At 39.4% G+C, this 15,040-nt stretch overlaps 1 protein-coding gene across 2 annotated transcripts in view; it reads left to right on the forward strand.

The window, feature by feature from the left end:
- Positions 1-14,445, forward strand: part of EIF2AK2 (eukaryotic translation initiation factor 2 alpha kinase 2) — a 32,962-nt gene extending 18,517 nt beyond the window's left edge. Inside the window, exons 11-16 of one of the 2 annotated variants that reach the window (XM_023516679.1) lie at positions 2,637-2,798; positions 5,313-5,493; positions 8,558-8,686; positions 12,384-12,485; positions 13,837-13,890; positions 13,984-14,445. In XM_023516679.1, the coding sequence (XP_023372447.1) occupies positions 2,637-2,798; positions 5,313-5,493; positions 8,558-8,686; positions 12,384-12,485; positions 13,837-13,890; positions 13,984-14,091 (736 nt within the window). In that variant the 3' untranslated portion in view covers positions 14,092-14,445. Of the gene's footprint in view, positions 1-2,636; positions 2,799-5,312; positions 5,494-8,557; positions 8,687-12,383; positions 12,486-13,836; positions 13,891-13,968 lie in introns of both variants that reach the window. The other variant, XM_023516680.1, reaches the window with a different exon arrangement.
- Positions 14,446-15,040: the final 595 nt, after the last annotated feature.

A 15,040-nucleotide genomic window follows, 5' to 3' on the forward strand; every position in this document is an offset into this window, starting at 1 on the left:
CCTGGGCTTCTTTCTCACAGCTTAGTGGCTAGATTTCCAGGATCATCCCCCAGAACAAGTTAGCAAAAGAACAGGAGGGACTGGCAAGTCTCGTGACTTAGAAGTTGCAGAACATCGCTTCCAGCACCTCATTACATAAGTCACTGAAGCCACCTCTAGGAGAAGACAAATAGACTCCTCTTCTTAATCTGCGGAGTGGATGCATGTATGGGGAGGGAAGTAATTTAAAATAACGATCTTTGGACACTATGAAACAAGGTAGAAACCCAATTCACTGTGTCTCCACTCTAACCCATTGCTTCCCATATTTGTTTTGTGTATTATCTGCTCTTTCCTTCCCACTGGATAGTGGGGCTCCTTCAGGAAGGGAAACACACAGTAGCAAGGTCTTCACCAGTTGGCCAGTCTTGCTCATTCCTCTTTGACAGTTGTTACTTGGCCAGACAGATCCCTCAAAGACTGGAGAAGGAGACAGAAAAGGGATCTGGGATAAGGAAAATTATATGAGCAAAGGACAAGTGGGCAGGAAGGGTCAGGTGCTCTACCTTCCAGTCAAACAGACTTATGTCCTGTCCCCCTGGACGATGCCTGGCATGTGAAAGACCCTCATACCTATTCAGTATCAAGACAAGGTTTATTCCTTCTTCATTGTTTTACCTAACAGGATTGCAGGACTGTTGTTCCTTTCGTTAGATGACAATTTTTTTTAAATGGTAATAATGTTGATGAGGTATAGTATCTTGGATATTTCTAGTAACCTATAAATTGGAACAACATGTTTAAAAATACACTTGGAAATGTGAATCTGGAGTCATAAAAATATACTTACACACTTTGACTCAAGAATTTCATATTTGGGAACTGTTCTAAGAATATTATCCAATTTATGGCTATATATGAATAAAAGAAGATATAGGCCAGGCATGGTGTAATCCTAGCACTCTGGGAAACAGAGATAGGAGGATCCCTTGAGGTCAGGAGGTGGAGACCAGCCTGGGCAAGAATGAGACCTTCTCTCTACCAAAAATTAAAAAATTAGCCAGGTGTGGTGATAGGTGCTTGGAGTCCCAGCTGCTCAGGAGGCTGATGCCAGAGGATCACATGAGCCCAGGAGTTTGAGGTAGCTGTGAGCTGTCATGACACCATGGCACTCTAGCTGGGGTGATAAGAGTAACACCCTGTCTCAAAAAATAAATAAATAAATCACAGTGGAAAATTAGGACAAACAAAATATCCAGCAATAGAGAAATGATAAAATATGTCTTATTCTCTCCCCTAGTCAGTGGCTATTATTTTGCTGACATTAAAAATGAGAGTTATAGGACAAGGGGGCCTGTTTTTTGGTCTGTGGCAGATGTATCTTGCTCTGTAAATCTGTATTTTGCTCTTGCTCTCCAAGCCTATCTTTCCCTTCCCCAATAAACTTTGTTTCATGGCTTACCTTAAAAAAAAAAAAAAGAAAGTTATATACAGAAATATTTACACATGAAATGATTTGATGTTGGAAGTTGCACCAGAATAATTAAGAGGAAAATGAAGACGTAGGTAAGAGTATAGATTGACTGGGAGTCAATAGCTGTTTCATCTGGTACTGGCTATGTGGGGGTTCATTATATTATGTTCTCTGCTTTTTTAATGTTTTTTGTGTTTTTAAACCTTACATTAACAACTTTATAAATGATGTTTATACAGATTGGGTTGCAGCAAGGAAAACTATAAAGACAGCATGTTATATGAAAAATGGGATAAAAATTAAATGTAATTACAAACCCAGAGACATGTATGTGCAGAAAGACTGTAAGAAATAGTCCAGGCTGGCATGGTTGCTCATGTTTGTAATCCCAGCATTTTGGGAGGCCAAGGTAGGAGGATCATTTGAACCCACGGGTTGGAGACGAGCCTGGGGAACATAGTGAGATTCTGTCTCTACAAAAAACATTTTTTAAAAAGGAAGTAATCCAAAGTAATAACTAATGATTTCAGTGGAATTTAGTGGTATCAGTATTTTTTCCTTATTTTTACAAATTTTATGTCGTAGAGTTATAGCAGTTTTTAAGTTAAACATGAAATTGTAAAATGTTTACTTCCTCACCTTTGAAATATCAAATTTATGGACTCCATTTAGCTTGGAATTGTTTTAGTTCTTGAAAACACATCCTTATACAGTTCCCATAGTCTCTGCATAAAGTATCCTCTTTATGTGTTTTTGCCACATATTGAAAGTCCTGAATTAAGTTCTTCACACTGTCTGGTACCTACCCTTGCTGCCCAAATGCGGTTTGCTCGTAAAGATCAAAGATTCTTAACACAGGTCTAGAAAAAATATAATGTAAAAATTGCATCACTGGCATTTCAAAGACCACTGCAAGTGATTTTTAAGTTATCTGATGTTTAAAAGTATTTAAGTCACTGCTATTTCTTTTATGCTGAGAGTGAGAGCAGCTATTGTCCATCCTCCACCCACCATGTTCACTTTTTCCTTTGAGCCTCTTGTCTTTCGTTCTGAAGTTGATGTGGGAACTGCAGCAGCCATTCCATAAGGGAGTGTGGATAGCGGTGTCCTGTTACAGGAGGCATTTTGCAGTCGTCATTTGGGATGTATAGTGACACTCTCATCTTCTGTTTCCTTTAACTAGGAAGGTGGAGCGGGAAGTGAAAGCACTGGCAGGCCTCGACGAGCACGAGAATATTGTTCGCTACCATGGTTGTTGGGATGGAGAGGATTATGATCCTGAGACCAGTGGTTACGATACTGAGACCAGTGACTATGATTCCAAGAAGAACGCAAATCATTTAGGGTAACTTAAAAAAAAAATTCTCACAGCCATAGTAGGATGGAACAAAGTTGTCGTTTACTACGTGTGGACCACTAGATAAGGCCACATCACATTCAATAATCACAACCACCTCCAAAAGACGCTGTTATCTCCCCATCCCTGCAGGCCAGGAGACAATGACAGCCTTTTCTTCACTCCTCTTCAGGTTTCATACTTGCTCTTAAAAACCTATCTTACATCCTAAGCTGTCTTTAAGATCTCAGATTTAGCTTTCCTGCCTCAATCGTGTCGCTTCTGTGCCTGGCTCCAGTACAGGCCAAAGATACAGTGTAGTGAAGAAAGCTTCAACATGTATTTGCTGCATCTGGGGCTCCCTCCTCAGCTGCCAACACTGTTCCACCCCTCTCTGAGGCCCCTGACTGTGGAGGGCTGTCAAAGGGTCTCTTTTGAAAGCAGCCAACCACTTGTGATGGGGTGGTGAGCAGTGAAAAGAACTTCAAGAGCTGTGCATCTCTCAACTTTGTCTCAGCTAAGCCACTGCCAATGAGCTGGGAATTCCCCAAATCATCCCCCTTCAAACATCACCCAGATTTTCCAGGGGACAGCCCTGTTACTGTAATCCTGAGGCCACTGGGGGACAATTCCTTCCTTGTCCCCTGCCTCCAGCCCCATCTCTATCCCATGTAATCGAGAACTTTATCATCAATTTCAGGAGTTATTGACCATCAGAACTTCTTCAGCTTCCAGCAAATTCTTTACTGCCTCTTCCTGTTTCCTAGCCAAAATATGTACCAAGAACCTAAACTGATACTGAGGCCAACTTGGTCCAGAAAAAAATATAAAACATGATTAGGAAAAATCAGTCCTCCAACTTACATCTACCTAGAGTACCTACCTCGCCTTGCTTTGTTCTTCTAGGTTTGTTTTTCCTTTCCCTCTCAGCCTATAATCCCCATGGCAGCAAGGACAGTGTTTAGCTCATTTCCTCGTCTTTAGGTCCCTATTCTGTGCCTTTCACAAAAGATCCTCAAACAGATTTTTAGTAGATTGACGGTGAATTAAATTGTTTTAACGTTACACTATATGATAATGAAATTTAGTTTTCTACAGCTTCATGATAATTAGTGCTCCTATTCCTGTGTATTAGCAAAGATGATTAAGGATCTACAGCAGTAAAGAATGGGAAGGCTGGGCAGTACCTGTGGCTCAGTGAGCAGGGCTCCAGCCCCATATACCAAGGGTGGTGGGTTCAAACCTGGCCCTGGCCAAACTGCAACAAAAAAATAGCTGGGTGGCTCGGCACTTGTGGCTCAAGTGGCTGAGGCGCCAGCCACCTACACCTAAGGTGGCAGGTTCAAATCCAGCCTGGGCCTGCCAAACAACAATGATGGCTGCAACAACAACAACAAAAAAAAGGCCAGGCATTGTGGCAGGCACCTATGGTCCCAGCTACTTGAGAGGCAGAGGCAGGAGACTCACTTGAGCCCAGGAGTTGGAGGTTACTATGAGCTGTGATGCCACGGCACTCTCCCCAGGGGGACAGCTTGAGGCTCTGTCTAAAAAAAAAAAAAAATAGCTGGGCATTGTGGCGGGCACTTGTAGTCCCAGCTACTTGAGTGGCTGAGGCAAGAGAATTGCCTAAACCCAGGAGTTGCAGGTTGTTGTGAGCTGTGATGCCACAGCACTTTACCAGGGGCAATAAAGTGAGACTCTGTCTCAAAAAAAAAAAAAAAAAAAGAATGGGACGGCTCATACTCTATAAATTAGCTAAATAAATAAACCTCTGGATATCTGGGAACTTATGTTTTAAATAAGAAATGCTTTATCATGTTTCGATTCAAATTTATTATATTTAGATTTTTGTTTTAAGACATGTTTGGGGGTTTTGTGTGTGTGTTTTGAGGCAGAGTCTCACTCATCCTGGTTAGGGTGCCATGGGTTCAGCTTAGCTCACAGCATCTTCAAACTCCTGGCTCAAGAAATTCACCTGCCTCAGCCACCCAGTTAGCAAGGTCTACAGGTGTATGCCACTTCACCCAGCTAATTTTTCTATTTTTAGTAGAGACAGGGTCTCGGTCTTGCTAAGGCTGATGTGAACTCTGAGACTCAAGAGATCCTCCTGCATCAGCCTCCCAGAGTAGGGTTAAGACATGAGCCACCACACCTGGCCTGTTTTGGGGTTCTTAAGATAAGGTATAACTTCTCAAAAAATATATATTTTAAGACTGGGCACGGTGGCTCATGCCTGTAATCCTAGCACTTTGGGAGGCCAAGGCAGGTGGATTGTTTGGGCTTAGGAATTCGAGAGCAGCCTGAGCAAGAATGAGACTCCATCTCTACTAGAAATGAAAAACTGAGGCAAGAGGATCACTTGAGCCCAAGAGTTTGAGGTTGCTGTGAGCTATGACACCATGGCCCTCTACCACGGGCAACAAAATGAGACAGTCTCAGACAAAAAACAAACAAAAAATATGTATGTATATTTTTATAAGTTTATTTTTATTATATTTAACATTCTGTGAATTTTATATCCAGACGAACGACTAGGTGTCTTTTCATCCAAATGGAATTCTGTGATAAAGGGACATTGGAACAATGGATTGATAACAGAAGAGGCAAGAAACCGGATAAAGCATTGGCTTTGGAATTCTTCGAACAAATAACAAAAGGAGTGGATTTTATACATTCAAAACAGTTAATTCATAGAGATCTTAAGGTAAGTTGAAGATGTACTGTGTTAGCTGATAAATACAATTTAATAATTTAAAAATATATCTTCTTTAGTTTTAGAATCATGATTGATTGTCATTAGGAAATAATATCTCTGATCCTCTCAGGTTAGAATGGGTCTAGAACTTGCCACATTAACATTCCATAGAATACTCAGAAGGTCTCCATAGCTAGTGGACTTGAGACAATGAACTCTGTAGGCCCATTCAGTTCTGGTTCTATTTGGCTGATAGTCATATCTCAGTTGACTGTTAGTGGCTTTTGTGCACTGAACATTTCCACACAAATGATTGCTGTGGTTGGCGTAGTCATTTGACAGCTCTGTCCCCTCATCTACTGCTCCTCAGGCTTATTTGAGAGGCAGAGGGACTCTGTTGAGTGTGGCTTTGGAAACGTGGTTTCCTAATCTTTCAATTCTTCTTCTTTTTTTTTTTTTGTAAAGAAAATCTTGCTCTGTTGCCCAGGCTAGAGTGCCATGGCATCAGCCTAGCTCACAGCAATTTCAAATTCCTACGCTAAAGCCATCCTCCTGCCTCGGCCTCCTGAGTAGCTAGGACTACAGATGCACGCCTGTCTTATTTTTCTATTTTAGTAGAGATGTAGTCCCAATTCCTTTATTTGACAGCCTTTCCTGGTCACTCTGGATCTGCCTCTTTCTGTTCCAGGCAGAAATACCTTATCTGGGTCTCTTTTGACTATCTGCTTACCCCACCTGTCTAAAACAGCCAGGAATAAGGAATGAAGCAAAATTTCCTGGAGAAAAAGTGCCCGTGTATGTAGTTGTTGGGCCTATAAAGAATTAGATGCCTCTAAAAGGTTTTTGTTTCTTGATCTGCCCGGGGGCTGGATATCCATCCAACACCTTGGTGTTTGAGCCCACCTGGTTCTAATATCTCTCTTTAACAATATCTGAAGATGTTCTTTGAAGTTGGAATGTTATCAGGAGGATGGTCAAAAGAATACAGGTGTGACTATCCCCGCACTGTGGAATGAAGCATACATATACAGTGGACCCTCTTTAGTGGACCTCCTCCCTACATTGACCACCCCCTTGAGTTGACCTAATTTTTATAGACTGGACGTGCACCACATGTACGTACCAGTACAGTAGCCCAGTTCCTTATGTTGACCACTTTTGTATGTTGACCAGTTTGTTGCAGTCCCTTGGGGGTCAACTTACAGACATTATACTGTATTTAAATAACAAACTATGCACAATTTTTTATACATACAATGATTTGCAAAGTTTAGGTGTTAACTTCCTGGCCTTCCTCAGAATCAATTAGTGACATCCAGACTGGTGCCCACCTCTGGTCTGCCAACTCTGTCCTGTCACCTGCACTCTCTGTGCCCTGTGTCATGGATGGAACTTTCTGTGTGTCTATTTGCAGAGAATTTTTGCTCTGGCTGCAGTTGCTCCAAAGTCAGACTTCTACACTGAGCTTTCTTTCAGCTTCCTCTACCTGACTGCTACAGTTGCTGTTTCCTTTCTTTGGTAGAAGGTGAAAGTGAAAGAGTACACTTTCTGTGTTATGCTTTGGGAAACAGCAACTGTAGGCGTCTTTGACAGAGCATGGTGTTTATCCAGAACAGCCCTTATAAAAATCTCCGTATGTTCACCACTTCCCTTTTGGAATCTTAAGGACGAGACCAAAGGTGCTGGGGAGGGACATGTGGGTCTTTGGAGTCCTGTCTGAGGGGCCTTTTCTATAGCAGGTCCAGTCTCCTCACAGGTCCAGACTTGGTCAGCCTCGTTCCTGTGCCTCCTCCATCAAGTTTGCACCTTCTTCTCATGCTCTACGGCCCTGCATTTTGTCTAATTGTGCTGTAACCAGTCAGACAAATCTGGCATTATTCATTTATCATTTTTATTCTGAGTGATCTATAAAAAGTGATCTGATAGTCCTACTACAGTCTCATCCAGCTCAAATATATACGCAACATCATAAATTCAACCTATCTTAGGTTATCGCCTTCTGTGAGACCAGCAGTTTCACTTATAAACCCACCACATGTGTGTTCTTACATTGTAACTTGAACATAGCATAAAAACATTTTTCTGTCCACATCCACCCCACACATCTACAGCCTGCCATCTGTATTTCTGGCCTTAGGTTCCAATCCAGCTGTTAGTTGAATTCCAGTCTAACTGCTAATTTCTTCATGGGCCATCTCTACTCCTTCTTCAGCCACCCTGAGCTTGCGATCTCCTCTCTCTCCGTTCCTTTCCCAGGCCCTCTCCTAAATGTCATCCCATAAAGTCTTAGTGTGTATAGCCCAACACTGTTTTGAAAGTCTAGCCTTTTCAAAAATGGCAAAATAGTAATTTCCTCACCTACTTCCTTCCTGTTTTGATTGTCTTTAGAATACTGGCCAAGACCATCTACGAAGGGCGACAACTTCTCATTCTGACCCTGTTTTTTCTCCTTTGTTAAAAAATATGCTTCAAGAATTGCATGGAAAAAGGACTTCAGTGCTAGTTCTTAGTTTCTGGTTAGCTTGGTATGCTTTCAAGTTGGCGGAGATGTGTTAAGAAGTTGTCAGGGGCTTGGGGCAATTGATGTAAAAAAGGCCCTCAGGAGAAATTCTGCTCGGGATGATCTGCAGTGTTGTTGGGAACAGAGTCACTCGGAGAATCTGAAGGGAAGAGGTCCTCAGGGTGTCCCCTTCAGCCTCCATCAGATCTGGACTCATGTGTAGTGTTTCCTCAAGTGTATGTCCATTCGACCACACTGTCAGTATGTTAGGGTACATTAAAGCAAATCTTTTGGTCGATTCCAGCCTTTCGGCCTGGATCCATCCCCTGGGACCACGCCGAGTACCTTTCACGTAACAGCTCTTCAGATATTTGTAGGCAGCCATGCCCTGGGCTGCCTCTCCTGTCAGCTAAAAAGTCTGTACTTCCTTCAGCGGGCATTTTAAAGACCAGTGATGGTAAATTTCCTGATTTGAGCTGTTGCATAAGGGTAAAAGTCTTATAAGGAAACTGATAAATATGACTTGGACATGTCATACAGGTACATATAAATTATGTATTTTTTTTTCCATAGCCAAGTAACATATTTTTAGTAGATAAGAAAAAAATAAAGATCGGAGACTTTGGACTTGTGACATCCCTAGAAAATGATGAAAAACGAACGAGTAACAGGGGAACTAGGCGATACATGAGCCCAGAACAGGTAAAGTCCCTTTCCTTCCTGTCTGTATTTATGTTAATTCTTTTTTTTGTTCAAATGATAAAAACAGTAGACACCTCTTACAGAATTAAAACATAACACATAGAATAAGAATTGAAAATTCCCTTTAACTCATCTTGCCACTCCTACTCTTATCAGTTGGTTCTTTATCCTCTCAGATAATTTTCTGTTATAAAGTTATAACAGTTATAAAACATACAAACACATACACAGGTAGACTTTTTTTTTTTTTTTTTCAGTTTTTGGCCAGGGCTGGGTTTAAACCCGCCACCTTTAGTATATGGGGCTGGCACCCTACCTCTTTGAGCCACAGGCACTGCTACACAGGTAGACTTTTTAAATATAAATGTATACATGCATACATTTTCACAAGGAACTATTTTGTGTTAAGTACATCACAAAATAATATTATGAAATAATTATAACGTTTAATGTTACTATAATGTTATTTTGTGACTTTTTTCCACTCAATAATATATCATAATAGTTCCATTTCAGTATAAGGTAGATCTATCATATTCTTTTTTAACAACTGTATTGTATTTCAAAGTATAGAGATACTATAATTTATTTAAATATTTTCTTACCAAAAAGTATTTTGTTGTTGTTGGTGCAGTTTGGCTGGGGCCAGGTTTGAACCCGTCACCCTTGGTATATGGGTCAGCGTTCTACTCACTGAACCATGGGTACCGCCCCCAAAGGGTATTTATTTAGGTTGTTAACAGCTTTGCCCATTTATAGATATGTCTTTTTCCTTATCTGTGGGCTCAAGAACAAATATGTCTGTGATATTTTATATTAGATTCTTTGAGGTAAAATGATTGACTAGAATGATAAATACATTTCAATACATGCTACCTAATTATCATTCTAAAAAAGTGATTCTGATAATACCCTCTCCTTAAAGTCTATGAGAATGCTGCTTTATCTCATGTTCAGTCAGACTAGCCTAATATCAGTCTCCAGTTCTGACCAGTGTGATGAATGAGGAGTATGTTGCTATGTTAGTTAGCATTTTCTGGATTTCTTTTTTTCCCAGTTTTTGGCTGGGGCTGGGTTTGAACCCTCCACCTCCAGCATATGGGGCCAGTGCCCTACTCCTTTGAGCCACAGGCACCACCCAGGATTTTCTGGATTTTTATTGAGGCATGCTATCTTTTTATGTATTTACTTGCAATTTCTCTGGAAATTCTCTATTCATATCCTTTTCCCACTTCTCATAATTAGGTTGTGTTTTTCTAATATAGTTGTAATTAATCTTTATATATTTGGGGTATTCATTCTGTATCTAACAATATCACAGAATTCTTCCCCTTGCCTGTCACTTCTTTGTTCATAATGACATTTGTGGCACAGAAGCTGTTCAGTTGTTTTGGAGCCTGGTTCTACCACAAGATTATAAAAATATTTTGATTTTGCTAATGTAAAAAAATTAATTCTAACTTGAATTAATTTTTGCATACATGTAAAGAAGGGATGCAACTTGATTTTCCCTACATGAATATGCAGTTGTTTCCTCACCATGTTTCAAACAGTTCATGATTTAACATGTTGTCTTGGGCAGCGCCCATACTCAGTGGGTAGAGGGCCAACCACATACACTGAGGCTGGCAGGTTCAAACCCCTGCCCAGGCCAGCTAAACAACAATGACAATGCAACAAAAAAATAGCCGGATGATCTGGCAGGTGCCTGTACTCCCAGCTACTTGGGAGGCTGAGGCAAGAGAATCCCTTAAGCCCCAGAATTTGAGGTTGCTGTGAGCTGTGATGCCATAGCACTCTACCAAGGGCAACATAGTGAGACTCAAAAAAATAAATAAATAAAATGCCGTCTTAAGAGAAACATTTATAGACAGGAAATAAAACAGATGTTGCTTGAAGGAAGAGAGGAGTGGGAAGTTATTGTTTAATGGGTACAGTCTGTGTTGTGGTGATTAAAAGTTCTGCAAGTAGATAATGGTGATGGTTATACGACATTGTGAAGGTATTTAATGCCACTGAATTGTACATAAAAATGACTGAGTAAAATAAGGCACCAACAAAAGGGCAAATATCGTACGATTCCCCTTATATGCGGTATCTAGATTATTTTACTCAGCATAATGTCCTCAAGATTGCTCCATGTTGTAGCATGTGCCAGAATTTTCTTCCTTTTTAAGGCTGAATGATATTCCGTTGTATGTATGGACCATATTTTGTTTATCCATCAATGGACGCTTGAGTTGCTTTCACTTCTTGGGCTATTGTGATTAATTCTGTTTGTGGACATGATGCTATTGATTTTTGAATATTTATCTTACATATAGACTCATTAATAGTTTTTTATTTTGGTTGATTATTTTCCATCTTTTGTATTGTTTCTTTTGTTTTTCTTTTTGATTATAAATGCCCTTTAAAGATGATTTTTCTGAAAATATAACCTTCAAAATACCTCTATTTTGCCATCCAGTAATAAATGTACTGAACTGTCCAATAATTTCACAGTCTTCCTTTTGGAAAAATTTAAGGTTTTTGTGCAACGTGGAAGTAGAACACAATAGGAGGCTAATGGCTCCTTTTAAAAACAAGTTCAAGTTAATGTGAGGGGTATGTATGATTAGGTTACATAAATTGCTTTTGTAAAGTTCAAGTCCGCGTTGTAGTTGCGTCCTTCACCCAGAAAGTGTCTAATGGTTTCTTTTAAGCTATCACTTTGTTAAAATATCTCCTGCATCCTATAGTATCATCTCTAAATATTTTTTTAAATTCATCATTATGATTTTCTTTTTATTAGATGTTTTTTAAATTTAAAAACATTTTGCTGAGGAATAATTAATACTCCATAAAATGTGCAGATCTTAAGTATACAATTTTGAATTTTGACAAATGCATGCACCTGTATAACCCCCAAGCCTGTGAAGATGTGGTACCTTTTGCTCACCCAAGAAAATCCCCTCCAGATTAATACAAAAGATGTGAAGTCTGAATAAATAAATAAATTAGGACACAATACACATAACAAGAAAATTCCCTTCGGCCCCTTTCAAGTCATTGCCACCTTCCCACTGTCCAGAGGCAACTGGCCCTGAAGGATTTCTATCACCAGAGCTTAGTGTGTGTGGGGATCACACCTTTGTGTGTGGGGATATCACCTTTGTGTGAAGGGATCATACAGTACGTACTCTTCTGTATTTAATTTCTTCCCTCAAGGTAGTGTCTGTTGGACAATCTTTAGTGCTTGCTTATACCAGCAGATAACTTCATTTTGTTGCTGAGTCCGTTGTATGAATATAACACAACGTGTTTATCCATTCTTTTGCTTGTGGGTATGTGAATTGTTTCTAGACATGGTATATTATGAATAAATATGCTGTGAACATTCACGTGTAAGTCACCTACCGGCCACTATTTTAAGAGCTTTATCTGCTGCATTTCATTCAACCCCATGGTCAGACTCTGAGGTTGATACTATCCTTATCCCTGTTGTACAGTTGAGATCATTTCCATGTTGGTGGTTAATTTACACAGATAATTCATCTATTCAGTGGTAGAGATTTGAACCTATACCATCAGACTCAACAGAACTGGCTAATAAACATTGTGATATAAGATATTTTAGTTAAGTAACCTTTTCTTTGGCATTAGAAGACATGGAGATTTATGTAAGTAAAAAAACGTAAATATATTTTGATTTCTTCAGATTTCTTCACAAGAATATGGAAAAGAAGTGGACATCTATGCTTTGGGGTTAATTCTTGCTGAACTTCTTTACATATGTGACACTTCTACAGAAACAGCTAAGGTAAATAATTTTGGGGAAAGAATTAAACAACAAAAATTATTGACTATGACCTTTAAAGTGCTGCTGTAGACAGTTAATGCCTTTGTGTGGTGTGGGGATGGGCTTCAACTTATTAGTGTCTGACTGCAAATGGAATAGGAATTTACTGTCTTTGAAGTCTTGGCAACCATTTTTTTTTTTTTTTTTTTATTTTGAGACAGAGCTTCAAGCTATCGCCTGGGTAGAGTGCTGTGGCGTCACAGCTCACAGCAACCTCTAACTCCTGGGCTTAAGCAATTCTCTTGCCTCAGCCTCCCAAGTAGCTGGGACTACAGTTGCCTGCCACAACGCCCGGCTATTTTTTTGGTTGTAGTTGTCATTGTTGTTTGGTAGGCCCAGGCTGGATTTGAACCCGCCTGCTCTGGTGTATCTGGCTGGCACCTTAGCTGCTTGAGCTATAGGCGCCACCCAGCAACCATTTTGTTAATGACCAAAACGTTTTATTTTCTTTGGAGGTGTATACCTCTCATAACCTCAATGAGTCCTGTTTTAGTCAGTCAGTAAAATTTTATTTACCTACTACTTTGTGTTAGGACACTATGCTAAGTACTACCTACAAGGGTGACTAGAATGAGCTGTGTCTTGTTCTCAAGGAGCTGGTTTCCTAAAAGGGGAGATAATATGTCTTAAGAGAAAGTGTGAAGTCTGTGGAAACACCTAGGAGGGAGATCTTTCCAGCTATAGGGATTTAGCTTTCATGGATTCAGGTAAACTGGTCTCTGTAGGATCAGTTGGCTTCTAATAGTTCAAAAGAGAAAGAAGTAGATTGCAGTAGTGAATTTGGGAATAGCAGGAAGTGCAATTTTACTGGAGGATAAAAGTTACGAAGAAGTAGTGGTTGGTGGAGTTGGAAAGACAGGTTGGAGCTAATTCAAAGGAAAGAATATAAACTTTCTTGTTTTAAGAAGTAAGGAGCCACTAAGAATATAAACTTAACCTGTTTAAGAAGTAAGGAACTACTAAGAATATAAACTTGTTTAAGAAGTAAGGAGCCATTCAGTAGGCAACTGAATATCTTATGCTGGAGCTCAGGAAAGAGGACTCACCTGGGATCAATAGCTTTATTCTCTGCAAAAACAATAGAAAGGGGCTTCAGAAAGGATGAAGGGAGAGAATGAATATGTTAGATTGGGACCAGCGTTAGGGGAAGGGAGTCCTGCTTGCTTCATGGCCAAAGAAACTTTCCCAAAGATCTGGAAATATCCTAGATTTAGGGTATCCTCAGGTTTTAGTGAGTTCTGTTTTCCTGCAGTAGATAAATATTTCCCTATATTTATATATTAATATATATGTATATATGTTTTATTTTCAGATTTTCATCGATCTAAGGAATGGCTTGGTTCCAAATGTATTTGATAACAAAGAAGTAAGCATTTGAAACTAAGCAAAATTTTATTTCTTTCCATGTTTCATTTCTCAGTATTGACTCTCACTCTCATTACAGAAAATTCTTTTACAGAAATTACTCTCAAAGGATCCCAAGGAGCGACCTAATACATCTGAAATCCTGAACACCTTGTCTTTGTGGAAGGATGTCGCAGAGAAAAAGAAACGAAACACGTGTTAGGGGCCTTCTGCAAAAGTTCCTGCTTCTGACATATGATTTTCCTTTAATCAGCTGAAAAATGTGCTCGGCAATCTGTCTCAGTATCAAATTACCTTTTATTTTCATTTTTTTCCATTAATTTTTTACTTCGAAAACATGCTGTTTTCATGTGAAATCCGCAATATTTTATTTGTTAAAAGTGAACAGTCTAAATGTAACTAAATGAGTAGACCTAAATGTAACTTTTCCCCAAAACACAGTATTAAGCACTTCATTAAATACAAACTTTCATTTTAGGGTGCAGTGCATCAATGTTTTGCATACATTTTGATGCAAAGTAATTTTTAAGTTGCATCCTGAAAAACATTTTTTTTTTTTTTTTTTTTTTTTTTTATGATTTGGTGTGTTGATTATTTGTACAAGTTGGAATGCTTACATCCTACTAAGCACATAGGCTTTACCACTTTTACCCAATTATAGGATTAAGACCTGAGAAATCCAACTTGTACTTGCAATATGTCTGTGGGAAACATTCTTATATTTGATTTTTCTTTTTTTAATTTTGAGACAGAGTCTCATTTTTGTCACCCCCTGGTAGAGTGCAGTGGCATCATACTCACATCAACCTCAAACTCTTGGGCTTAAGTTTCTGTAACAGCTAAGGAGACAACCAACCCAAACAGACAACCGACACAATGGGGAAGGATATGGGTGTATTTTGTATTAGACAAAAGCTTAATAATTAGGATCTATAGAAGAATCCACCTGAAAAAAGGCAACAATCCCATATATCAATGGGGAAGAGAGAGGAACAGAACCTTCTCTAAAGAAGGCAGACAAATGGCTAGCAAACATATGAAAACATGCTCATCATCCCTAATTATTAGAGAAATGCAAATCAAAACCACCCTGAGATATCATCTAACCCCAGCAAGAATGGCCCACATCACAAAATCTCAAAATTGCATAT

This window comes from Otolemur garnettii, unplaced genomic scaffold (genome assembly GCF_000181295.1).
Source record: "Otolemur garnettii isolate 467f Iridium unplaced genomic scaffold, OtoGar3 scaffold00095, whole genome shotgun sequence".
Taxonomy (NCBI): domain Eukaryota; kingdom Metazoa; phylum Chordata; class Mammalia; order Primates; family Galagidae; genus Otolemur; species Otolemur garnettii.